The sequence below is a fragment of the Heptranchias perlo genome, chromosome 32 (assembly GCF_035084215.1).
Source record: "Heptranchias perlo isolate sHepPer1 chromosome 32, sHepPer1.hap1, whole genome shotgun sequence".
NCBI classification, from domain to species: Eukaryota; Metazoa; Chordata; class Chondrichthyes; order Hexanchiformes; family Hexanchidae; genus Heptranchias; species Heptranchias perlo.
The window spans coordinates 11,949,552-11,976,004 of record NC_090356.1 but is presented as its reverse complement, the minus strand read 5'-3'; the positions used below and the strand labels follow the sequence as shown (position 1 = coordinate 11,976,004).

At 40.0% G+C, this 26,453-nt stretch overlaps 1 protein-coding gene across 2 annotated transcripts in view; it reads right to left on the bottom strand.

Moving 5' to 3' along the window:
* ube4b (ubiquitination factor E4B, UFD2 homolog (S. cerevisiae)) overlaps positions 1-26,453 on the bottom strand; it is a 77,804-nt gene that overhangs the window by 11,780 nt on the left and 39,571 nt on the right. For both annotated transcript variants that reach the window (XM_067970368.1, XM_067970369.1), the window contains 16 exons: positions 24,454-24,568; positions 21,547-21,630; positions 18,755-18,811; positions 17,868-17,984; positions 16,715-16,813; positions 15,593-15,706; positions 12,853-13,051; positions 12,532-12,667; positions 10,745-10,844; positions 8,556-8,683; positions 7,230-7,328; positions 3,830-4,065; positions 2,510-2,636; positions 2,106-2,250; positions 1,128-1,262; positions 280-471 (listed from right to left, as the gene is read on the bottom strand). In XM_067970368.1, coding sequence (XP_067826469.1) covers positions 280-471; positions 1,128-1,262; positions 2,106-2,250; positions 2,510-2,636; positions 3,830-4,065; positions 7,230-7,328; positions 8,556-8,683; positions 10,745-10,844; positions 12,532-12,667; positions 12,853-13,051; positions 15,593-15,706; positions 16,715-16,813; positions 17,868-17,984; positions 18,755-18,811; positions 21,547-21,630; positions 24,454-24,568 — 2,083 coding nt within the window. The remainder of the gene's footprint in view (positions 1-279; positions 472-1,127; positions 1,263-2,105; positions 2,251-2,509; positions 2,637-3,829; positions 4,066-7,229; positions 7,329-8,555; positions 8,684-10,744; positions 10,845-12,531; positions 12,668-12,852; positions 13,052-15,592; positions 15,707-16,714; positions 16,814-17,867; positions 17,985-18,754; positions 18,812-21,546; positions 21,631-24,453; positions 24,569-26,453) is intronic.

The window sequence follows — 26,453 nt, the reverse complement described above, 5'->3', positions numbered from 1 at the left end:
TTGGCAAAAGAACCAAAGGCGACATGAGGAAAAACTTTATGTCGCGAGTAGTTATGATCTGGAATGCGCTGCCTGAAACGGTGGTGGAAGCACATTCAATCATGGCTTTCCAAAAGGAATAAATATTTGAAGGGGAAAAAGGGGGAATGGGACTAGCTGGATTGCTCTTACAAAGAGCCAGCATGGGCTCGATGGGCCGAATGGCCTCCTTCTGTGCTGTAATCATTCTTTGATTCTAAATAGACAAAAATAAAATATTCAGAAACAATGTGCACAAACCTGGTCATCAGCAATAGCTTTTGCAAACCGGGGACAGTCTAAATGCAGGTAAATATCAGTCAGCTGATTCAAAAGCTTCTTCGGTTCAAATCCATATTTTTCAGGGTTTTCTACCTTTAGGTCACGGCATTTAGGACCACACAGCTGCTGCAGGTTAAAGTTTAACATGGCAGCTAAGCGTGGGCCAAGTTCCTGCAACAAACAAGGGAGAAATTTAATAGTACACTACGAAAGTACTGCTCAAAACCTGATCACTTAAGTCGTCACCAATAAACTCCAATCAAGTTATTTTTCAACTTTGAGAGATTTTCTACAATACCTTCCCACTTTCAGCCAAAAGCACGAGAAAGAGCACAAGAGCGAAGGCGAGACAACGACACTCTATAGTGATATAGGTAGATTATATTTATCATCTTGCATAGAAAATCTAATCCTGATTAAGGCAGCTGCCTCTCTTCCCTCCTAAGTACAAATCTCTTTCCTATCACCATCAGCCAACCTCCATAAACTTTTCCTTCTGAAAACAGATGAAGTAAACTCCTTTACAATCTCCATTGTCAATCCTCAACCAACTAGGAAGGCAGTTACTATGGGATCATGAACAGTCTCAAGCCATTCCTTCTCTTTAACTCTGCATCCTCTTCCCAAATCCAGGTTTACCATCCAGCAACTTAGACCTGCCTAATGTTTACACACACACACACACACACATCAGTAGTTTGCCTGAAGCAAAATATAACTTAACTACTACACAATTTGAGCTATAATAAATATATAAAACCTTTGTCATGTTTATTAGGCAGGTAATGATAATTTAAAGGGGGAAGTAATTATGAGAATTTACTCACAGGTCTAAGGAAAGGTTTTTGCACTTGTTTGGTGAGGTAATGGAACATGTCCACTGTTTCAGCACCAAGAGCAAGGTATGAGCGGGAAACACGTTCGTCCTGTGTCAGCTGCGATTGCCGACTCTGTTGCTGGTCCTTTTAAAATAAAAGACATTAATAATTTTGAGAGATCTATCGCAGGTAGGCTGGATACAAGTGGAACGTGTGTTATTTCAAGCATAGAACACGTACTGCAAAAGACCCGAGGTGAATACCCACATTTTACAATTAAACCACTCACAATAACTGCCCATAATTCTTCACAGAATGAATTTCCAATCTTTAGCAGTTCATTAGGCAGAGGTGCTAAAGGAAAGCCAGGGAAAGAAAAACAGAGCAAGCTGCCATGCCACAATTAGCCACTCCTATATACCCGCTAAGGGAAAAAAAAAACATTGACACAAACCGTGGAGAAGAAAAAAACGGGGAAATCAAACAACGTTACAGAATAGAAACAGGCCATTCGGCCCATCAGATCTGCATATCTGCTTTTCTCCATGAGATAGCAATCTTAAAAGGAGCAAAAAAAAATCCAGTTTTGTTCTTAAACACATTTCACAGAGAGTTAATGAATGTTATTTATAACTATAGATTAGGAGCACAGAAACAAGTTTAATTAGGAAGCAAACCATATGTCTTATACACACATGCTAGGACATTTTATCAGATGAGTATTTTTGGTTCTCTACAAATATTCAATAAATCATAATTTTTTTTTAAAGACATGACTGCACATACTATAAAGGATAACCGCACGTGCCAACAGAAAGTCAAATTCAATATTGCTTTATTCCTATATTTCAAAAACATTACTTTCGTAAACCCCAGAATTAGGGATAGTTTTTAATCTCATCTTTCTCTGACCATCAGTGTTGAATTAATACCATTACCCCTTCCCAACAACAAAACCACGCACATCCAAACAAGATATGCACTTACCCTGGGCAATGAGTCCCAGCGTTCTTTGTTCTTCATTTCTTCTTGTACTTCATGGATGCGTTTCAGAGAATCTAGACTTTCATCCAGCAGGTATGTCGTGTCATTTATTAACATATTGATGTAACGGACAAATTGCTTTCCAGAACTGCAATTATAAAGCATATGTATTGTAACTGTAACACTAAAGCAGGCCACAAAAAAGAGTTGCAAGCTGGCAAAGTAAGTAAATCCAACCTAACAACTAGGTTTCTAGAATGTAACACCCAAATCTTTGGCCATACGCTTTGGCACTTGGTAGCCACAATGAATTCATGGTTCCTCAGCTCTTCTCGTCCTCGCCTTCCGACCCACCCTTCCCAACCCCCACAAAAAAACATTTTTTTCAAAAAATTGAATCAGCTTACTTAAACTCTTCCATGAAGGTGCCTTGATGTGCCACATTCTGCCAAAGGCTCTTAAAGATTGTGCTGATGTGGTAGCGGATAGTAAATTTGTCGTAGAATTCACTGGTTGCTCCAGTATGTTCAACATCTGAGAAATAAATTAAACAGTACATTTTGTTGCAACTTCCAAAATAGTCACTGAAGTTCTGTGTAACACAACAGGCTTAATGTCTTAAACAAAGATCTTGCCTGCCCCATTAACACTACAACATTAATGCCATTATCAGAGCCCTGGCAAAGGAACAACAATCACTCCTCCTTAGTCAGGGAATGTTAAAAGAGCACAGTTTACAGAACTGGAAAGAAAATAAATCTCTTATTAAACCAAGTATGCAATGGCCAAAATGTTGTGCTACCTTCTAAATATTAAATTAGAGTGAATTCCTGCACTATATACACAAACTGAAATTTCAATTTTTGGTATTATTTAATAGCATACACTGAAAATGCAAGTACAAACTAAATTAAGACTTAAAAAATTTATTTATACAATTCCTGGTCTCTGCTGAGGTGGCTGACCTCAGCCAGGACAGCAGTATGATGATACCAGTGGCCTCTATTCCCCTCTCAAACCAGTGACTCCCACTGGAAAGTGCTGGTGTGGATTCTGGGTGGGGACAGGTTCCCCTTACAGCTGAATAGCTCCCCAACACAACACCTGGATTCACAAAAAATGGCCACTTGGGTAAGGTACTGGAGGGTGGTCAGCACCTAAGGAACCAGATCATAGCATGAGTTCATGTCTTCAGGAGAGGGAGGAGGGGGTGGGGGGGGGGGAAAAGCACAAAAATGTAAAATCAAAACAAACTTTCAATTCCTTTGTGAAAGCATCAGTCCTTTTATTACAATGTCTGAGTTCTCCATTCATTTTCAATGCACAAAGCTAGTTATTATTCTTCAGCCTTGGCACTCAATTTCTCTTCACAAAAGAAGTGAGGGAATTTCAGGAAGCCTCAGGTTCTGTAGCCTGTGTTATTAAATTGAAAAATTCTCATCTATTCCGCTTGGAGTGAGATGCTGACTAACATATATTTATGTTCTGATATAGCACAAATGATTCTCCTTCCCCAATAAACAAAGCAATTTGAGAATTTACAAAGCTCTGAGACAACAGCCTCATGAAAGCATCTTAGTAGTCTCCCTTGTAACTCACAAGATCCTAAGATAATTACCAAAGAAGCCCATTCTTAGCTCATCTATCCAAAGTTTCCCCATTGCATCAACCAAATTATCAAAGCATTTTCATTTCTATTACTCAAACTAAATTAAAAAACTGCATACCTGTGTAAAATTTCATTAATGCAGGCACCAGTTGTTTTGTGGCCAGTGGGTGATTCTCCATTATTTCATAGAATTTCTGTGTTCGAGGCTGAACTGCTGGATTTGTCACAAACATGACTTCTACTAGCTTGGCAATCAGATAAGGATTTCGGATATAGTTCTGACTACAGATAAATACAACAAGGAAGGTCACGACATCCTGAGTACAAGGCTCGTATAAAACCTGAGGGGAATATCTGTAGAAGAATAAATGGAATGGAAAAAATATCAAGTGTAAAAGCTGGCACATACAATGTGTCAAAATAGCTGTCAATCTGCAACTTAATAGAACTCTAAGTGCCTACACAAGCTCAATTTTAAACTTGTTCCAAGTACATGCCAGAGTAAATTTAAACTAACCTATTCATCCTGCAGCAAAAAGCATGCATATAGAAAGTGCAGTACAGAATGGGGTGTTTATACCACTGCTGTTCATACCCACTTGCTGATTTACATGGAGACTACACCAATAAAGCTGGTAGAGCCCAATGGCTCAGTGGGTACATGTGCTATGTTGTGTGGAAGTAGACCATGCAGTTTAAGGCAGTTCCAGAAAATTCCCTGCTTTGTACTGAATTTGCCTGTTTCAGCCAGGATGGCTGCGAGCATTACAAATTGTCTTGATGTCTGTGACTGGCCTTGAAGAGAGTAGCATGAAAGAATACTGGGTGGTGGGTGTTCTAAATCTTGATTACTATATAAAGTGACACCTGCTTAAACTGTAGTACATGTAGATGAGGCTAGAGTCAGCTATGACGGCTGGTAGAACCATCATAAAACCTGCTGAATCTAAATGTCCAGGCTGACATATAAAGAATGTCCATTTGAGCAGGGTATCTGGAGGCTCTACCACCTTGGCCGCCCCCCACCCCCAATGGAACTAGACTCCGCACAGTGTCCTCAGGAGAAGGTAGGCAAGAGGAGGAAAATCAAGACAGCAACACTGCATCAGTGAATTACATAAACAAGTTATCATCCGCCATCACCGTACGCTAAGTTCTCTGTCAGCCATGCCACAATGCAGGCTTCAAACCCCAAATACTCTCCAATGAAGAGGAGGAAAAAAAGCTGCCAGAATTTCACCTGAATTTGCTCTGATGCATCTTGTAGCTCAGAATCACAGTGGTACGTCTGTGAGGGGTTGTGTATGTGCATGGTGACCCCAACAGGAAAGGGGGGAAAAAAAAAATCATTGTACCACAGGTCTGCAGAGGGAAGTTTTACAGGCTAACTCTATAGGTTTCCAATTGGGACCTGAACACAGGATTCATGATGAACTAAATTGGAACTGGGTAATTTGTCACATTCAATGTCCAACATGAGGAAACAATTAAAAACAAATAGAATATTAGGATACATAGCCAGAACAGTAAAATAAATGAAGCTATGTTAAGGTTTTACAATGAATTGGTCACACGTACTGTGTCAGTTCTGGTTACTACGCCACAAAAATATATATTTTTGCATTGGAAAAGGCACAGAAAAATGTTTGCCATCATCCAATTAACAAGATAACAGGCAAAAACATTACATTGAATTACATTGAGTCGACAGCACAGAAACAGGCCATTTGGCCAAACTGGTCTATGCTGGCGTTTATGCTCTGTACAAGCCTTCTCCCACCCTGCTTCATCTACCCTGATCAGAATACCCTTCTATTCCTTTCTCCTTCATGTGCTTATACATCTATGGTATTTGCCTCAACTACTCCTTGTGGTAGCACGTTCCACATTCTTACCACTGTTTGGGTAAAGAAGTTTCTCCTGAATTCCCTACTGGATCTATTAATAACTATCTTATATTGATGACCTCTAGTTTTGGCCTCCCCCACAAGTGGAAACATTTTCTCCACGTCTACCCTATCAAACCCTTTCATTATCTTAAAGACCAAAATCAGGTCACCCCTCAGCCTTCTCTTTTCTAGAGAAAAGAGCCCTAGCCTATTTAGTCTTTTCTGATAAGTATATTCTCTCAGTTCTGGTATCATCTATGTGAATCTTTTTTGCACCTTCAATGCTTCCATATCCTTTTTATAACATGGAGACCAGAACTGTGCACAATACTCCAAGTGTAGTCTAACTAAGGTTCTATACAAGTTTAACATAAATTCTCTGCTTTTCAATTCTATCCTTCTGGAAATGAACCCCAGTGCTTGGTTTGCCTTTTTTATGGCCCTACTTTTAGTGATTCCTTTGCTCCTCTACCCCATTTAGACTTATTATCCAAGCAAAATGTGGCCTCCTTATTCTTCCTACCAAATTACACCACCTCACACTTGCCCATTCTGCAAGTTTATTAATGTCTTCTTGCATTTTATCACATTCTTCCTTGCGTGTCATCTGCAAATTTTGAAATTGTACTTGTGATTCCCAAGTCCAAATTGTTGATGTAAACTGTGAACAACACTGGTCCCAGCACCAATCCCTGTGGAACACCACTGCCTACCTTTTGCCAGTCTGAGTAGCTACACTTAACCCTTATTCTTTTCTGTTTTGTAGCCAGCTTGCTATCCATTCTGCCATCTGTCTCGACTCCACACGCTCTGACCTTAGTCATGAGTCTACAACGCGGTAGCTTATCGAAGGCCTTTTGAAAATCCAAATATATTACAGCTACTGCATTACCCTTGTCTACTCTTTCTGTTACTTCTTCAAGGAATTCAATAAGGTTGGTCAAACATGACTTTCCCTTCTGAAATCCATGCTGACTACTCTATTATGTTTTTGTTTCTAGATGTCTTTCTATTACATTTTTGAGTAAAGATTCTATCATCTTTCCTACCACAGATGTTAAATTAATTGGTCTATAGTTCCCTGGACTTGTTCCATCTCCCTTTTCAGGGTTATATGAAACACTACTAGAAAGATGAAATGTTCTTTCCTCATCACTGACTTTTCTTCCATTAGCATATCTCATTTGGATTAACCCTCAAAAGCACTTGTAACAGCATTTATTACACACAACTGATAAATAGGCAGATCCTGAGGTCAATTAGAAGGTCATTCTTCCATGCATATTCCTGGCTTCTTCCTCAGGGGTGGAGAGAGAGAGAGAGAGAGAGAGAGAGAGAGAGAGAGGAGGCCAGACTATCAAAATCAGAAAAATAAGCAGGAAATGGCTGGCTTGCTTCCTATTGTAAAAAAAGAATATTTTTGACAATGATGTGTGCTAGATGCAAGACTTTGACATGTATAGAGAGAATCATATGAACCCAATTCACCAAGAGAAGTGGTGGTCCTTTGTACTTGAAGTTGACGAACCTTGTTGGAAAGAGAATCTGTTTTGACGAGTGCATTGGTGACTAACTATCCCAAAGAATTAACCCCATATTGTTACTACTGTTGCAAATACATTTACTTACTGTACAATAAACAGCAAAAATTCAGCAACATCTTCTAAATAGAACTCAGGCAATGCTGCAAACACCTTGGGAATCTCTGCATTAAGAGGCAGTGTCATGCTGCAAGGAGAAAAAGAAAACATTCAGCAATCTTGTAGTTAATGAAAAGTACAAGATCAAAAGAACTTATAGCTGACAAATGACAAAATGAAAAATTCAAACAGCAAAGTTCACTCTTCCTCCATGAATTGAGCCCGGGGTACTACACTCAATCACAGTTCATAATGGCACAATTTTGGAGTATGTGAAACAGGAAAATAGGTGGCACAGGTGATTTATGACATGGTCCACACAGCTCTGGAATTTGCATTCAAATGCAAAGGCTGCTGGAATGAAAGCCTCTTCCCTCTGGTAGTTACCAACTGCAAATAAAGCTGGTGGCACTCTCAACCCATTCTTAGTGGCCATGAGTCCCACTAGGACCCAACACAATTTCAATACAAATCTGCCAATAAATCAACAGCAATTGACAGAATGACAACAAGGATGGCAAGTATAGGAAATACAAGATAACAAATTCACACATCACCAACCTGCTCAGATCAAAAATAGATTCTAAATAAGATTTAGTGTTAGTACGTTTTGCAACCTGTTCTCAATACCTAGAATAAATTAACAGCATATTCAAATTGTTAAACAACCTTGAAAGGAACTTTTACGGTAATTAAATTAAGTAGTCTGCCTACATAACTATTATTGCACTTCAAAAGTAATTCATTGTGTGACACACCTGAGATGATTTGATATAAAAGGGTACTATATTAATCCAAGTTTTCTTACTACTACATTTACAACTACAATCATTAGCTTCAGTCCCCCTGGGCAAAGCAGAGATGATAAAGAGGGGGGGAAAAAAAAAAATCAGCTAGGGCTCCTGCTTCAGATTGCAATCCAGAAACCCCTACCGTTAGGCTAGGAAAGAAGCTGGCTCAGGTGTCCCTCTCCTGTCCCCACCCCTTAACCCAAATAGTTTGCCAGGGCTCACTGCCCAGAATCATATCCCGGCACAGGTCAGCACCCTTAGGAAAGGATGGGAGAAAAAGTTATGGGTAAAAAAACAAACTTAATATTGGGACCAGTTAAGTGATCAGGTTCATAAGGTGATCCAGATCACAACTTCTTCTCTCACTGAAAACACGATTACAAAGCGATATTCAGTTATTCGGTAGGAGGGTACACAGGAACACATTATAAAATCTAACCGCACAGGACCATTCCAAGTTTAACAGATAGGAAAGCTATTGTAATTTGTGCAGATCTTCTGTACAAATGGAACAGGACACTTACTCTGGGTAGCGTGGATCAACTAGGCGAAAGATCAGCTGAATTAATGTGCCATAAAACTGGAGGCACCTCCTCAACAAATTCTCATCTAACAAACCAGCATCAGCACAGGCCTTGCTCCGCACCAATTTCTATAAGTAAAATACAAAGAATACATTAATCAACACATTTTTTTCGACAAATACAAAGACAAAATCATCCTCAACTAACCCAGTAAATTTAAGATGTCTTTTAAAAAACAAACAAGAGCAGGCAGCGCTTTCACATTTTGGAGTCAGCACACACCGTCATCTTATACATTATATTTGCAACAAAGTAACCCATTGCTACCGAATTGTTATTTACATGGGACTAACAGCTAGTTAATATAGTACAGTACTTATAGAATTCACTGGGTAGAACAGTGTAGAAGAGCCACACAACCCAGACAAACTTCTATCAGGGGAACTTGTCAAAAGGATGTGGAGTTTGAACTTGGTGTCGTAACTGCATGCATTTAACATTCTGGCATTGAGCATATAATCTAGGTTGTCACTTCAGTGCAGTACCGAGGCAGTGCTGCACTATCGGGTGCGCTGTCTTTTGGATTAGACCTTAAACCAAAGACCCATCTGCCCTCTCAAGTGAGCATAAACGATCCCAGGACACTATCGAAGAAGAGCAGGGGCGTTCTCCCGGTGTCCTGGCCAAAATTTATCCCTCAACAACATCAGTTTAAAACAAAACAGATTATCTGGTCATTTCTCAGATTGATGTTTGTGAGACCTTGCTGTGCACAAATTGGCTGCTGCATTTCCCTTGCATTACAACAGTGACTATACTTCAAAAGCACTTTGTTGGCTGTGAAGCGCTTTGGGAGTCCTGAGGATGTGAAAGGTCCGATATAAATGCAAGTTCTTATTGGAGCTATTTTGATATTTAACTAGAATTACAGTAATTTAAGATTTCAAGCTTATGGATATAGTCCATTAATAAAGTTGTTTTTGCATTTAAAAAATGAAAATATTCAATAATTTTAATTTAGCAATATAAATAACAGTAAAATGGGAATCTGGTGTTAAGAAATGGAACTACCAAATAATTTGAATTAAGCAACTTTGAATTTAGAAGAGTAGATTGTATTTTTGAAAACAAAATCAAAGCAGAATGGCAGCATTATTTAATGATTTCAGGGTGGCATCATTCCAGTTTTTCCAACAAAAGCAAGTTTTATGAATGCGGCACTTATATAGTTGCAAGGCTGACCTCTACTTTTCACCACTGCACTGTGTAGCCTCCATAGATGCTTGCCTAGCCTCCACAAGCAGTTATTAAGAAGCTTTCAAATCAATTTTTATTGCAGATTTAAACATTTGCTTTTTTTCTCCTCAAAGTTTATTTCTACCATCAAAAAGTGGGAGAAAAGCAGGGAAAAAGATTAGAACCAAAAAAAACAGCATAAATTTATATTGTGCTTTACTGTGCTACATTACCATTTAGCACTGGGCAGAACACAGTACAGCACTATATGGTTATGCTAAATGACAACTAACAATTATTTAGACAGTTCACAGGCACCACTTTTATGGGCTTCAATTGAAGTTCCAAAAGTTATAATGTAATACAAGTTTCCATGCTCATAAAATACTATCAAGCTATTTTAGCAATAAAATATATTTACAGCATTTATGAATGGACTGGGCACTGCAAAATGTCAAGTCCTTACATGAAATGTTTGAAGTAGCACATCACCATAGTATTTTTCAAGTTTTAATGAAAGATGAAATAGTTGATTCCAAATTTAGTTTCACAGTACATGCTATGAATGGTATATTGTATGCAGGATATCCATTTTGTTAATATCATAGCTGTGGTCATGAACAAGGATCTTCAAAGTGCATCCAGACATTGTGGGTGAAATGCACACACATCTCAGGACCTGCGTTTTGGTAAGGAAACAATGAAGAATTTCAGTTGGGGGGGGTGGGGGGGTGTGGTTTCAATGTTGGGAGGAAATCAGTTTTTACCAATTGATCAGCCAAAAAAAATCCAAGAATCTACCCCTGGAAATCAGTAAAAAGTGATTTTTAAAAGGGTCCCTAGTTATGGTGCAAGAACAAAAAGTAAGCGTTGGAGCATCTCAGTCATCTTCTATGGAATTTAAAGAGGCTAAAAATAACACATTGATGATAAATTTGCATCATTTTACGCACCTTCAATTGAGTTTTGCATCGTTTCAACATCTCCCTATGTCTGTTTGCCAATGGAGAATCCTTCCACTGACTTTCACTATTTTTCAGTTCCTCAACAGTCCTATAAAGGGGGGGGGAAAAAGTCCAGCTACAATTTTAAGTCTGAAGTGAAAGAAAGCACTTTGAAATAGTGTAGATCAAAAATATGGATCAGTAAGTACATTTATAACTACTTAAGTAGGCGGTTGTGTCACATTTATGGTTTCAGGTTGCCCGTGATCATATCTAGGTACATGGGAACTGTGCGATGTGATGCACTTGTACTCTTGTCCCTTAAGCCACATATACAGAATAGTGGTACTTAAGTTTCCAAGAGCAGACTAATAGACTCAACCTATGCAATACTCACAAGCCTTCAAACTAAGGAACAGTAAGTTAATATCGGTGGATTAATTCCGTGAAGCAGAGATACAATGGTTACTGACTTTGGGGTATAAAAAGGCTTCAATGTTGATGATAATTATTCCCTCCTTTCCCACCCCCTTTATAGTTGTCAACTTTTCCAGGGGTACATTTCCATGATATGATCAGCCCTCCAGTAGCCCATTCCAGTGGCCATTCTTCACATGTGAATCTAGATAATATTTGTCAGCAGGTTATTCATCATGGAGGACATCAGACTCAAGCAAAATTCTGTTTTCACCTGACACACACAAGTCACTGATGTAGCAATTATAATGGGGACCCCTGAAAAACTTTCCACTCCCTAACCCCGGGAACACAGAGGTCAATTGTAGCATCTCTCTGCTGCCCATGTTGAGATCAGCTAACGCAGCAATGAATCAGAAACTGAACCCGAAATCTTTTGGTCTTCTGGCTTTAGTACTACATCTGGTGCTGGCTTTACCCACTTGGGTCAAGGGGGGAGCTAGCCAAGGCAGTTGGGGGGGGGTGGGGGAGCAGTTAAGATATTTAAGAGTTTGCCAATTTTATTTCCTGAGGCAGAATTGTGATAATGTTTCTCAATCTCCAGCGAACTGCATTAACTTCATTCTTTGCTACATCACCAATGTATACGATTATCAGATCACTTTAGCTTCATCCACTTAACTTTATTTTTTATACATCTGTTGTACACATTTTCTTGGATGCGAAAGGCTGCATTACATGAAAAGACCTAAAAAGGGCAAGAAAATAAATCTCCCACTCCAGAAAAACCACATGGTTCATTGCATCTCTTTCATCCTGTGACAAAATAGTACATTATAATGTTGAATATTACAGATAGTCAATCTGCAATGCTAGAAATTATACCTTTTAAATAAAAATTGAACTGAAAGCATCTATAGAGTGTTAGCCATGGCTCAGTGGTCGCACTCTTGCCTCTGAGTCAGAAGGCTGCAGGTTCAAGTCCCACTCCAGGGACATGAGCACATAATCCTGGCTGAAACTTCAGTGCTGTACTGAGGGGTGGGCACTGTTGGAGGTGCCGTCTTTTGGATGAGACATTAAATCAAGGCCACGTCTGCCCTCGCAGATGAATGTAAAAGATCCTATGGCATTATTTTGAAGAAGAGCAGGGGAGTTCTCCCTGGAGTCCTGTGCAATATTTATCCCTCAACCAGTATTACTAGAACAGATTATCTGGTCATTATTGTGTTGCTGTTTGTGGAACCTTGCTGTGTACAAATTGGCTGCTGCATTTCCTAGTGCCTACACTTCAAAAGTACCTAATTGGTTGTAAAGCGCTTTGGGACGTCCTGAAAGGTGTTATATAAATGCAAGTCCTTTTTACAACCCCTTCCTACCTGTTGAGATCTCGAATAGCTCGTAGCCTTCGTATATAACGGCGACAACTTGGCAGGATAGCAAGATGGTGTGCATGTAGTGTCAGGAAAAAGCATTCTGTTGGGAACTTTGGCTCAGCAAACTTCGACTGATCGTCTATTTTGATGGAAAACAAAAATATTTAAATTTTTGAAAAATCAAGATAAAATTGGTTCATGTTAAAAAAAGAACATACTTCTGCAGTCAGTTTAAAAAATACACATTACTTACACATACATCGTTTTAGGACAGAAAATGAACAGTTCTGATAAATCTTTCTACCATGTTTCATATTTACTTACTGAGCTCAGCAAGCCAGCTTTTGATGTCCTCCATAGAGGCTTTCACACGTGTCTCATCAGCTGGTATGTTGATGCGACACTTTGGATGGAAAATATACATTGGGTCAACAGTTTCTAGTTTGATCTTTGTGCTCAGTTGCTGTAGCACCCACAGAAAATTCAGCATGAACCCATCTGTCGATACCATCCGGTCATCTGTCTATTAAAAATAAACAATTTTTAAAAATGTTCTTACATTTTTTTAAATGCTCTACATACCATTGTGTTTTGATTTCCAATTGCAATAATAAAATGTGGCACTGTTCCTTGACAAAATATTCTTTATAATTAAAAAAACTCCCGTCTTCGCACTGAGGACACCATTCAACGTGTTGTGTGGCACTACCACCGTGCTAAATGGGATAGATTCAGAACAGATCTAGTAGCTCAAAACATGAGGCGCTGTGGGCGATCAGCAGCAGCAGATTTGTATTCCGGCACAATCTATAAACTCATGGCCCGGCATATTCCTCATTCTACCATTACCAACAAGCCAGGGGATCAACCCTGGTTCAATGAGGAGTGTGGAAGAGCATGCCAGGAGCAGCACCAGGTGTACCTAAAAATGAGGTGCCAACCTGGTGAAGCTACAACACAGGACTACATGCATGCTAAACAGCGGAAGCAACATGCTATAGTCAGAGTTAAGCGATTCCACAACCAACAGATTAGATCAAAGCTCTGCAGTCCTGCCACATCCAGTCGTGAATGGTGGTGGTCAATTAAACAACTAACAGGAGGAGGAGGCTCTGTAAACATCCCCATCCTCAATGATGGCAGAAGCCAATTTTCAGCCAATTCGATTCACTCCACGTGATATCAATAAATGGTTGAGTGCACTGGATACAGCAAAGACTATGGACCCCGACAACATCCTGGCTGTAGTGCTGAAGACTTGTGCTTCAGAATTAGCCACACATCTAGCCAAATTGTTCCAGTACAGCTACAACACTGGAAAATTGCCCAGGTATGTCCTGTTCACAAAAAGCAGGACAAATCCAATCCGGCCAATTACCGCCCCATCAGTCTACTCTCAATCATCAGCAAACTGATGGAAGGTGTTGTCGACAGGGCCATCAAGTGACACTTACTCACCGATGCTCAGTTTGAGTTCCGCCAGGACCACTCGGCTCCAGACCTCATTACAGCCTTGGTCCAAACATGAACAAAAGAGCTGAATTCCAGAGGTGAGGTGAGAGTAACTGCCCTTGACATCAAGGCAGCATTTGACCGAGTGTGGCACCAAGGAGCCCTAGTAAAATTGAAGTCAATGGGAATCGGGGGAAAACTCTCCAGTGGCTGGAGTCATACCTAGCACAAAGGAAGATGGTAGCGGTTGTTGGAGGCCAATCATCTCAGCCCCTGGACATTACTGCAGGAGTTCCTCAGGGCAGTGTCCCAGGCCCAACCATCTTCAGCTGATTCATCAATGACCTCCCCTCCATCATAAGGTCAGAAATGGGGATGTTCGCTGATGATTGCATAGTGTTCAGTTCCATTCGCAACCTCTCAGATAATGAAGCAGTCCGTGCCCGCATGCAGCAAGACCTGGACAACATCCTGGCTTGGGCTGATAAGTGGCAAGTAACATTCACACCAGACAAGTGACAGGCAATGACCATCTCCAACAAGAGAGAATCTAACCACCTCCCCTTGACATTCAACGGCATTACCATCGCCGAATCCCCCACCATCAACATCCTGGGGGTCACCATTGACCAGAAACTTAACTGGACCAGCCACATAAATACTGTGGCTACAAGAGAAGGTCAGAGGCTGGGTATTCTGCAGCGAGTGACTCACCTCCTGACTCCCCAAAGCCTTTCCACCATCGACAAGGCACAAGTCAGGAGCGTGATGGAATACTCTCCACTTGCCTGGATGAGTGCAGCTCCAACAACACTCAAGAAGCTCGACACCATCCAGGACAAAGCAGCCCACTTGACTGGCACCCCATCCACCACCCTAAACATTCACTCCCTTCAACACCGATGCACAGTGGCTGCAGTGTGTACCATCCACAGGATGCACTGCAGCAACTCGCCAAGGCTTCTTTGACAGCATCTCCCAAACCCACAACCTCTACCACCTAGAAGGACAAGGGCAGCAGACACATGGGAACAACACCACCTGCACGTTCCCCTCCAAGTCACACACCATCCCGACTTGGAAATATATTGCCGTTCCTTCATCGTCGCTGGGTCAAAATCCTGGAACTCCCTTCCTAACAGCACTTTGGGAGAACCTTCACCACACGGACTGCAGCTGTTCAAGGCGGCGGCTCACCACCACCTTCTCAAGGGCAATTAGGGATGGGCAATAAATGCTGGCCTTGCCAGCGATACCCACATCTCATGAACGAATAAAAAAAAACTTCTCTTTCTTGAAACTCCAGCATTCAATTTGAGATGCAGCCCACGATATAAAATTGTACCCCAGCCAGCTCCAAAAAAATGGAGCGGTAGAATTTCCATGTGAGTTCTCCTGATCTCCCACTGTAACTTCAGCGGAAGATCTGTGGAACTCCCAGGAAAACGGCAATAATTAGTCAGTCAAAGCTCAGAAGTCTAAAGATCGACAGGATCACATCTATAACACACTCACATCAATCACAGAGTTTTCATTTTACAGCGTCAAAGAAGAAGCGATGAGGTAACCTGACAAGTTACTTGCCACCTACTTGCATTCATCCTACACTTACTTGCATCTGTGCTTTCTTCATGTTGCGATTTACCACTGCTGCCATGTAATTTAAAGCAGTCTCTCTGGTCTCGCCATTAAGTAAAATGTTATGCAAAACTTTGAAGAGATCGGTCTGTAAAACAAAAGACAGGGCATCACAAGCCGGAAGTTTGTCACTCAATCTGCTCTAAGTGAACCTCAGTATGGTCAAAAAAAAAAAGATGCCTGTGCGAAGGGCCCACTTACCATTAGTTTTAACCTGCATTAGTAGATTACCTGGATTCAAACCTGCAGGTGCATGTAGTTCCACTGTAAATGTTGGTAAAGGAGGTACACATGAACAGTACCTTTTTCTCCCACACAGCAATAGCACATGACACACTGGAAGATACTGCATTGCGGACTTCATCAAACTGCACTCTTTGATACTCCTGACGCTATTAATGTTGCTCACCTTCAAATAGTTGGCGGATTCCAGCAACTATTTGAAGGTTAGCAACATTAATAGATCATTAAGAACAAAGTACACCCAGTAAATAAATGTTAGCCTGGGCATTCCAAAAGTTATTAGCCTGGGCTTTGTGGTACTACATAGAATGTTTTCTGTTAAATGACATTTCATGAATTTATTACAATACTGCAATAATATCTCATAAGTAGAAAAAACTGAAAATGCTGGATATCTGAAACAAATAGAAAAATGCTGGAAATACCAAGGTCAGTGAGCATCGGTTAAAAAAGAAATGAAGAGTTGCACTCAAAACGTTAACCTGTCTTTTTTTTTTAAGAATTGCTGATTGATGCACCTAGTATTTCCAGCATTTTCTGCATTCTTGTCTTGCCCACTTCAACAATTTCACATAGAAGCTATGCGTGGAGCAAATATACATCTCACCATGACTCCTTTGCTAGTTTGTGGCCAAATAGTGATGTTTTAAGTCCAAGCTTTTATGACCACAAAACATGTCATGATATTAATTCCCACTCTAGTTTAAAAGGCATGGTGACACCTTGTGGCAACACAACAGAATAACAGGGGAAAAAAACACCTAGGCAAAAAACTGTTTGAAAAAGCCAGTCTTTAGAATGTTTAACAAATGATAACTGATCGGTTAGAATCTCACCTCAGTCCATTACTTACCCGGGCTGATTCCAGATGGTGTTGCAAGGACTGACTAACAACTCTAGTATTTTCAAGCGTAAGTGTAGGTCCAGAGAAATATTTCTCTACAACTCTTGTCTAAAGCAAACATATGGTTAATGTCAAACACAACACTGTCAACTTACATTTTGAGAACTAAACTATTAAAATAGAAACAAAAAGTTGAAGTAACTTTTTCTAGATTAAGTACTATGCTTCAATTATTAACTGTTCACATTTTAAAAATTCATTTTATTGGCCAAATATCATGAAAATCTGGCAAGGTACAGATTTGTACATCCATTAGTCTATTTTTTTTTAAATCAAAGTCTAGGACTAATTAAGAAAAAGCATTTTGAAAGGTCTCAGTCAAAGGAAAGATGATACCATTTCCAGTTATGTTATTTCACAATGTTTTGGACTAAAAATAAAGTGCAATAAAATTTTGGGAAGAGGACGAATAGGATTTGGATCTACGAAGAATAAAAATCCAGAATTTATCTTCAACACTTTTTTCCCCCATTTGTTAAAATTTCAGCTTGGGTTTCAACTTCACGTGAGACCACCCAGAAGTAGTTTCCTACCACTTGGGCTGCACACAGAGAGCAGTGCAATGAGCCAACAGGATAGCCAGCTCTTGACTAAGATTGAAAGTTTCACCAGCATTTCGATGTTGCATGGCAGAGCACACTGCAATTGTGCAAGTGTTCATGCTTGGTGCACTGCTTTCCCCCGATCTGACTGTGCTTGTAACCTTGCTGACCAAAACCCTGATCTGTTTGAAATATATTCACAAAAATCACACACTTTGTCTCAAAGTTGTTTTATACTGGCTTAGAGGTGATAAAACATTCAAATATATAAATATTAATTTCATAAATTGCAATTTTTAAAAGCAATGGGCAAAATTAACAGGCAATTAATCTTTTTAGTAATGTAAATTGGACACAAATAGTACTTATTTTATAAAAACAAACAGTTCCACAGTGAAGTATTTCAGGCAGACAAAAGGCAGAAGCCAATAAATTTGTTACTCTTCAATTCCATCAGGCAGCGGTTTCCTTCCCCATTCAATCTATATTTACTGTCACGGTGATCCTTCTGAATTACTTTAGATACAGAAATGGGTAATTGAATATTCTATTGTACTTACATCATCCTCTGCAAATACAGACAGACTGAAGAAAGAGCCAAGGACCGAAAGTCTTTGCAACTCTCTGCCTGTGCCTTGACTCAAAGAATCAGGCAAAAACAAAGGAAGTGAGATCACCTGGCAAAGCAAGGAAATGCACAGTTACACACATGGATTAATTCTTTGAACATGCACCATCAGTAAATGAGGTTTCCTCTCAACCCCTCCCTCCCCAATGATTTGTTCCAATTTTTGTCTCTTCCCCTCCTGAAAGCATCAATTTCTTGCTAGTAAGTGGTTCCACAGGCACTGATTGCCCTCTGGAACCTTGCCCAAGCAGTCATTATTCACCACAAGTGAATGCTGGCAGGCTTTTTGACTGTGTGGGACGTCGCTGCTCAGTCTGAGCCTACCTCATTTGAAGTCCACACTCACCAGCTTCCAGCAAGGTTGTTGGATAACCATCAGATTAAGAACCCTGGCTGAATTCTCCCTCTCTAACCCAAGAGTACTGAGATCAATTGTAGCATCCCTAATGCTGCCCGAGCTGAAACCAACTCATTCAACACAGATCAGAGATTGAGCCCCAATATCTTACTGGTCTGTGTGGGTCAGCTATTCGCTGGATAAACTCACCGAGCCATTAGGGTAGCCAGTAAATTAGATTAAAGTGTAATGCTTAAAATGAGGAATAATTTTATAAAACTACACAGATAACCTTTGCTTCAATTTTTGATGACTGCTTTTTTCCACATGTTGTGCGGCTGGTTATCATAAACAACTGAGGAGAGAATATTAATTTGTGCTTTCGAAATAAAGTAATTTTTGATTAACTGATGTGTCTTAGAAAATCTATTTAGTGTAATAAGTTGTGAAGAAAAGTCAATGCAGAAAGAAATTAAACTTACCAAAGTGCACACAGGATGCGTCTTCCCAAACTTAATTTCACACAATTCTTGCAATGCCTGTAACAAAAGAAGTGCTTTATTAAGTTTAATGTGACTAATAAGATTATAGAACTGAAATAAACAAGACAAGCTCTGCAAGACTGGCCAAATTTAATTTGGTTTTGAGAACTAAGTTTTTTCTTAACTATTTGCACTCTACTGCCTGTGTATAAGGATCTTCCTGAAGTTCAACCATCCTGGTGATCCAATGAACCTATGGTTGTGGCAGCTTTATTTTAACTTCTATTAGAGTGTTACTCTATTATTTGTGAATTTTCAGTACTCAATCTGATTTTTACAATATAAACATAAACCGGTACCACTTTCTACACCATCTTTCAAGCTCACATCCCACAGCATAGTGTAACCAATTATATCCTGTTTGCACCTGTGTCCAACAGGTTTTAGTTTAAGATAATGAAACTGTTTATAATGGAAAAGGTCCTTCCAATCCGATAGTTTTCCCATTATACATTTATTTTTTAATAAAGTCCTGGCCTCAACCACACTTCTTGGCATCATGATGAGATAAATGGTCCACTTCCATAACCCAGGGATTAAAGCAGTTAGAAACATAGAAAATTTACAGCATAGGAGGCCATTCGGCCCATCATGTCTGGGCTGGTTGAAATAGATCTACCCAGCCTAATCCCACTTTCCAGCACTTGGTCCGTAGCCTTGTAGGTTATGGTTCTTCAAGTGCATATCCAAGTACCTTTTAAATGCGATGAGGATTTCTGCCTCTACCACCCTTTCAGGTACTGAGTTCCAGACCCCCACCATCCTCTGGGTTAAAAAAATATTTCCTCAGCTCCCCGTTCATCCTTCTACCGATTACTTTAAATCTATGCCCCCTGGTTATTGACCTCTCTGCTAAGGGAAATAGGTCCTTCCTGCCCACTCTAAGAGCATAAGAAATAGGAGCAGGAGTAGGCCACATGGTCCCTCGAGCCTGCTCCGCCATTCAATTAGATCATGGATGATCTTCAACCTCAACTCCACTTCCCAGCCCGATCCCCATATCGCTTGATTCCCCTAGAGTCCAAAAATCTATCTATCTATCTCAGCCTTCAATGTACTCAACAATATCTCGGCCCCTCATAATTTTATACACCTAAATTAAATCACCCCTCAGCCTCCTCTGTTCCAAAGAAAACAACCCCAGCCTATCCTATCTTTCTTCATAGCTAAAATTTTCCAGTCCTGGCAACATCCTCATAAATCTCCTCTGTACCCTCTCTAGTGCAATCACATCTTTCCTGTAATATGGTGACCGGTGACCAGAACTGTACGCAGTACTCAAGCTGTGGCCTAACTAGTATTTTATACAGTTCTAGCATAACCTTTTTGCTCTTATATTCTATGCCTCGGCTAATAAAGGAAAGTATCCCGTATGTCTTCTTAACCACCTTGTCTACTTGTCCTGCTACCTTCAGGGATCTGTGCACTCCAAGGTCCTTCTCTTCCTCTACACCTCTCAATATCCTCCCCTTTATTGTGTATTCCCTTGCCTTGTTTGACCTCCCCAAATGCATTACCTCACACTTCTCTGGATTGAATTCCATTTGCCACTTTTCTGCCACCTGACCAGTCCATTGATATCTTCCTGCAGTCTACAGCTTTTCTCCTCACTATCAACCACATGGCCAATTTTTGTATCATCTGCAAACTTCTTAATCATGCCCCTTACATTTAAGTCTAAATCATTAAAAAAATACCACAAAAGGGAAGGAATCTAGTACTGAGCCCTGCGGAACCCCACTGGAAACAGCCTTCCAGTCACAAAAACACCCGTCAACCATTACCCTTTGCTTCCTGCCACTGAGCCAACTTTGGATCTAATTTGCCACTTTCCCTTAGATCCCATGGGCTTTTACTTTTTTTGACCAGTCTGCCTCGTGGGACCTTGTCAAAAGCCTTGCTAAAATCCATGCAGACTACATCAAACGCACTACCCCTCATCGACCCTCCTTGTTACCTCCTCAAAAAATTCAATCAAGTTAGTCAGACACAACCTTCCCTTAACAATCCATGTTGACTGTCCTTGATTAATCCATGCCTTTCTAAATGACGGTTTATACTATCAGTTATATAGCTACTTGAGACTATCTCGGCTCCTCAGATCAAAGCTGCTTGTAAATGAGCCATGTGATGGCTTTGGCACATCAGCAGGAAAGCCAAATGCCTCTTTCTGAGAAACTGCATGGATGCCGCTACTGAGGGCATCATTCGCCATGGCTAACGCTCAGCACGAGCACAGAATATCAATATTCTGAATCCGTTCTTTGTGGTTGCCCATCTCCAAACAACGTGCTGACACTGGAAATTTAGAAAATGCATTGCATTTGACTGAGTTTGAGAATTGTATGGACAGGTTTAAACTAAACAAGAATGTGTATATCTTTCTAAAGATAGAATATCTGAAATAATCTTGCACAAGACATTGAGGTACGTAAACAAGAACAGCTGTTGATAAAAGAATTCTGAGGGAAAATGATATGTTCATTTGTATCTAGCATTTCTGCATAATTACAAGTCAGGATAACTGGAGTAGTCACAACAGATCAAGCATAGAGAGATTTTGTGCAACAAAATATGAGAAGTTGAATTTGCAGCAAACAATTAAATATGAAATCACACTCAGCACTGGCTTGAAAGAATTCATACCATGAACTATGGACATCTAGAAATAAATTGGTACCATAAATATTAGGTCTAGAACATAGGAAACATGATGTTTCCCCCCTTCTTACCACAAGTGGGTACTTGAAGTTATCACCATCCAAGGAGCATTCTTTCACAGCCATTGCTAGACCTTGTATAATTGGAATAAAGATCTGTTGAACAGAAGATGAAAATATCAAGCTCAGAATCTCATGTAAAACAGAGTGAAACAACACATTACAAATAATCTTTCAAAGTACACAAAAAAAGTCAAATTTCTTTGCAAATTTTAATTCAGGGACTGTCCATATATTATACACACATGTATGGGTACGGAAAATGCATATGAAAGTATACGATGGGGGAGGGAGGGAAGGGGGTTAATTGCCAAAGCATGTTATTTTCAATCATTCAGGCAATAGTTTAGCCAACAGTTGTTAACTTTACTTCTGCTTATCTATAATCCATATAAAATATTCAAAATCTGCATGCCATTCCAATTTTTTCCAATATTCCTATGTTCACATTTGCAATGGAATCTGCCTTTCTAAGCTTGGTTACCCTGAAATTGCATGCTCCCCTTCTCCCCTCTCCGGTGGAAGTACAGAGGTGCCACCACTGACAGGTGGGTGTAATTACAGCATGATGTGTTTACATAGGCAGCTTCCATTATAAATGTGGACCTAGGAATTTACAATAGAAATATAAGGAACAAATGTACGAGTTCAAAATGGGGACTCAATTTATATCAGCACCCACTGATCCAATTATCCCTCATCTTTTACCACCATTTCACCTAAAGATTACACCTGATCTTCACTCTACATGTGAAGCACCACGGGAGATCGACTAGTAATATATTAAACATCAGATGTCTCCACGCACTTCCCGTTTACAAAACCGTACTTCTTGTCATCAACTTTTTCCATTATAAATTCCTATCTCCACATTTATAATGGAAATAGCCTATGTAAACTGGTCACACTGCGATTACACTCTCCCATCAGTAGTGGTGCTGTAGCATCGTAGTTTTCTGCCTCCGCTCCTCATCTTGCACTGGATAAAAACTACTACGGCCCAACCAAATCGACTTCTCTGTTTCCAAAATTCTGTCAAGTTTTGTTATTTAACTACAATAATATAAACTCAAAGTATTATATAAAAATACAGAATGTACGACTTTAAAATGACTGATTACATCCACTCATCCCGACCCAATTATCTCCAACCCTCTAACCTCCCTTCACCTGAAGGTTAAACTTGCTCTTGACTGTCCATCTACAATGCCACAAGAAATTGAACAAAGTATTACAATTTGTACGCAGGTCACGTACTCCATTGTAAACATTTCCTTTGAGAGTTCCCATGTTAAATATCCAAGCTTGCCTGTTACACTTACCTGTTACCAGCAGGTGACACTCTAATAACAGTATCAATGTTAATCTTACGACGTACTTGTCATGCCTTCCTGCGACACCTCCTGCATTATCTTTTCCCCATAAATTAGTCAAAATGTGTGCCAAAAAAAGTCTGCCATTTATTCCACAGTAAATTCAATTTCTAATGTTCCTCCCTAACTGAGCACACATCAGGAATAAAACCTGTAATCTTTGATGTACATGGCTTAGTTGCATATTACCTTTACCAACTGGGAGAGCTGGTAAACTATGTTAAATGCAACTTGAGCTAATTGGCCAAGGAAGTTTGCTTTAAGAAATTATACTGTATAACTACCTCTTCCCACTGTTCTGCAATACATGTACACTACGATACACCAACAACGAACTTCTCCAGAAGTACAACTGGAATACCATATATGTCTGTCCCTCACTTCAATGGCACTTCATCTTGCGTCTCCGTCAAGAACAGTCAAATCCCCCCAACCTAAACAAATTATCTTCAGTGCTAGGCAATCTCGAGATGATAGGAGAATTAAGCACTACATAACTCAACGCATTGCCAATCCATTATTTATATTTCCCCCCTTCAAAACATCACTGCTGTCACCTCCCAGTGTCATTTCATAATCATCCTTCAGTCTCTTTACTTTCCAGTTTATGTGAATTTGCAACTGCCTGTAAATTGACAACCTTTTTCAGATTAAAATTAACATCACATACCAACAAAAAAGGCAAAAGAACTCCACTGTAATGAAATACTACTTCATGCTAATTTGAAATAATCGCGAACACTATGCAGGATAAAAGCATCAACTGAATAACCATCCCAATTTAGTGGGGGGGGAGGGGAGAGGATAGAGAAATAGAGTCAGTCAATTAAAAGTTGTTTAATTCAAATGATCTGATAAAGCAATTTTCAGCACTAAACTCCCACTTTGCTACGCTATCTATGTTGCTCAATTCAAACTATTGGATAATTAATTTTTTGGTGCAAAACACAATTTTATCAGTAGACTGTGCTCCATTGCTGTGAATTGTATCTTCCTTTATATTACTAGAAAAGGGAACAGGACAAAAAAAAGTTAGGAAAATCCTGAGTACATGAAAATAATGAACAAAGAAACTTGTCTTTGTCTTGTGCCTTTCATAACCGCAAGACATCCCAAAACATTTCACAGCCAATGAAGTACTTTTGAAGTACAGGCAAGTGAGGCAACAAATTTGTGTACAGCAAGATCCCACAAACAGCAAATGAGGTGAATGACAAGTTAATCTGTTTTTGGTATGTTGGTTGAGGAAGGAATGTTAGTCAGGACAGAAGGAAAACCTCCCTGCTCTTTTTGAATACTGCCACAGGATCTTTTACATCCACCTGAGGAGACAGACGAACCTTGGTTTAAGGTCTCATTTTAAAGACAGTAAATCTGACAGTATAGCACTCAGTCAGTACTAATCTGAGACTATGTGTTCAAGTCTCTGGAGTGGGTCTTGAACCCACAGCCTTCTAACTCAGAGGTGAGATTGCCACCAGTGAACCGAGGCTGACATTTTTAATAAGACATTAATGAAGCCAGGGATATCTGCAAAACTGCTCACCTGTTTGAAAACCTCTGTGTCCTGGTGAGTCATTCTAACTAGCTCTTGAATGAAGCCATAAGGAAGATTCCGACATAACATATACGGTACTAGCAATGACTGCTGCAACAAGGACCTGTGCGATAAAAATACATTTTTTGCCTCATTAGCTTCATTGTAGTAACCCAGTTCTAAGATGAAGTCCACGCGCTTCACTGAAAACCAAGTGGCTGCCTAGCCATGATCAGTATGGCAGAGGCACAGCGTTTTTGATCATGAATTAGTCCAGAGGCTCTCCCTGATAATGACATTGTGTTTAAAATGCTAATGACAGCCTGCAAGGTATCAACAGACCATTGCCATGTTGACCTCTCTAGTATAAATTGTACCTTTATGTCATAAAAGCTGTATCCATTTTATAGCCCTTGTAATTTCAGGGAAACCTCATGAATGTTTGCATTATTGTAATGGGGGCAAAGCTGAACTGTTACTTTTATATTCTATTTCACCCCCTTTCATTGGCAATTCCACCTTCGGAATGGAAACTGTTTTTAAAAACAGTGCTGTGATACCAGCTTGTCAGTGACATTCTGAATCTGAGCATGTCATCTGCATCAAAAACTATTACATACACTTGCACAAAGGGAAGCACCCAGAACCAAAAAGAACTTGGTGTTTTTCTTGGGCTAATTACTTCTCCCTGTAGCAAGCCAATTCGCATGCAGCAAAGTCCCACAAACAGCAGAGATAAATGACCAATTAATCTGTTTTTGGTGGTGATGATTAAGAGATAAATGTTAGTCAGGACATAGAGAACACACTCCCTTATTCCTCTTTGAACAATGCCATGGGATCTTTTAGGAGGGCAGACAGGGCATTGGTTAAATGTCTCATCTAAAAGACAGCATCTGCGACAATGCAGCACACTCTCAGTACTGCACTAAAGTTACAGCATAGATTACATGCTCAAATCCTGGAAAGGTACTTGGACCTAAAACCTTCTGACTCAGAGGCGAAAGTGCTACCACTTAACCAAGTGGATACTGAGCAAATATCAATAAGGATCCATTAGGACCTTGCACTTGACATTCGAGATGAGAACGGAGGGGCAGAGGGTTGGAAGACATGTAGTGGCTGAGGAGTCTCAGATTGCCATTACCCTCCAGTATGATCCCAGGGTAGTACAAATATTTGGTCATGGAAAAGGATGTTTAATATTGTCAAATGATCAAGTCAGATTTGGTGTCAGACAACACAGCCAATCATTCACTAGATGTGTGAATCTGTGGCCCTTATACTTGAAGACGAGGAGGAGGGAACTGTACCAGGAAAAAAAAAGGTGGAAGACCACGGGTGACTTGAATGGAGCAAAGGCATCAGATAGAACTAAGTAAACTACCACGGCCGACAGAGATGAGTGGAATAGGGTTGGAATTGGGGAGGTAAAAGTGGATGATGAAGGAGACAAGCCAGCGATTCAAGAATGCCCTGTAAATGATTAAAATCTCAGAGGTAGCAATGCCTTGCATAATGGCAAAATTAAGGGGGTAGCCTTGGGTGCGAGTGGGGAAGTTGATGTGCAGGGAGTTGTGAAGAAAGGAGGGCAGAGGAATCAGCGGGATCAAGGCACTGGAATTTATGTGAACAAAAATCAAAAAACTGCAAATGCTGGAAATCTGAAACAGAAACAGAAAATGCTGGAAGCACTCTGCAAGTCAGGCAGCATCTGTGGAGAGAAGGGACTAATTAAACTTTATGGTGCAGTTTTTCTTCAAAACTGATGGAATTTCTGTGAAGGTTGAAATAACTGGAGTCGCTAGGTGCAAAGGCAAAAGGGAGTAAAGAGAAAATCCAAGTTAAAAAGTCACTGTGGAACTTCTTGTTTGGCGAGATCATGAGACATTTTTTCTGTCAGCCAGAACTAACAAATTTTATCAGTTCTATACAGGTCAAACACATTTCAGTTTTTTAAAAAATGTTAAAAACAGTTGATCAAGTGGCTAGTGTTTAAAAGAAAATCA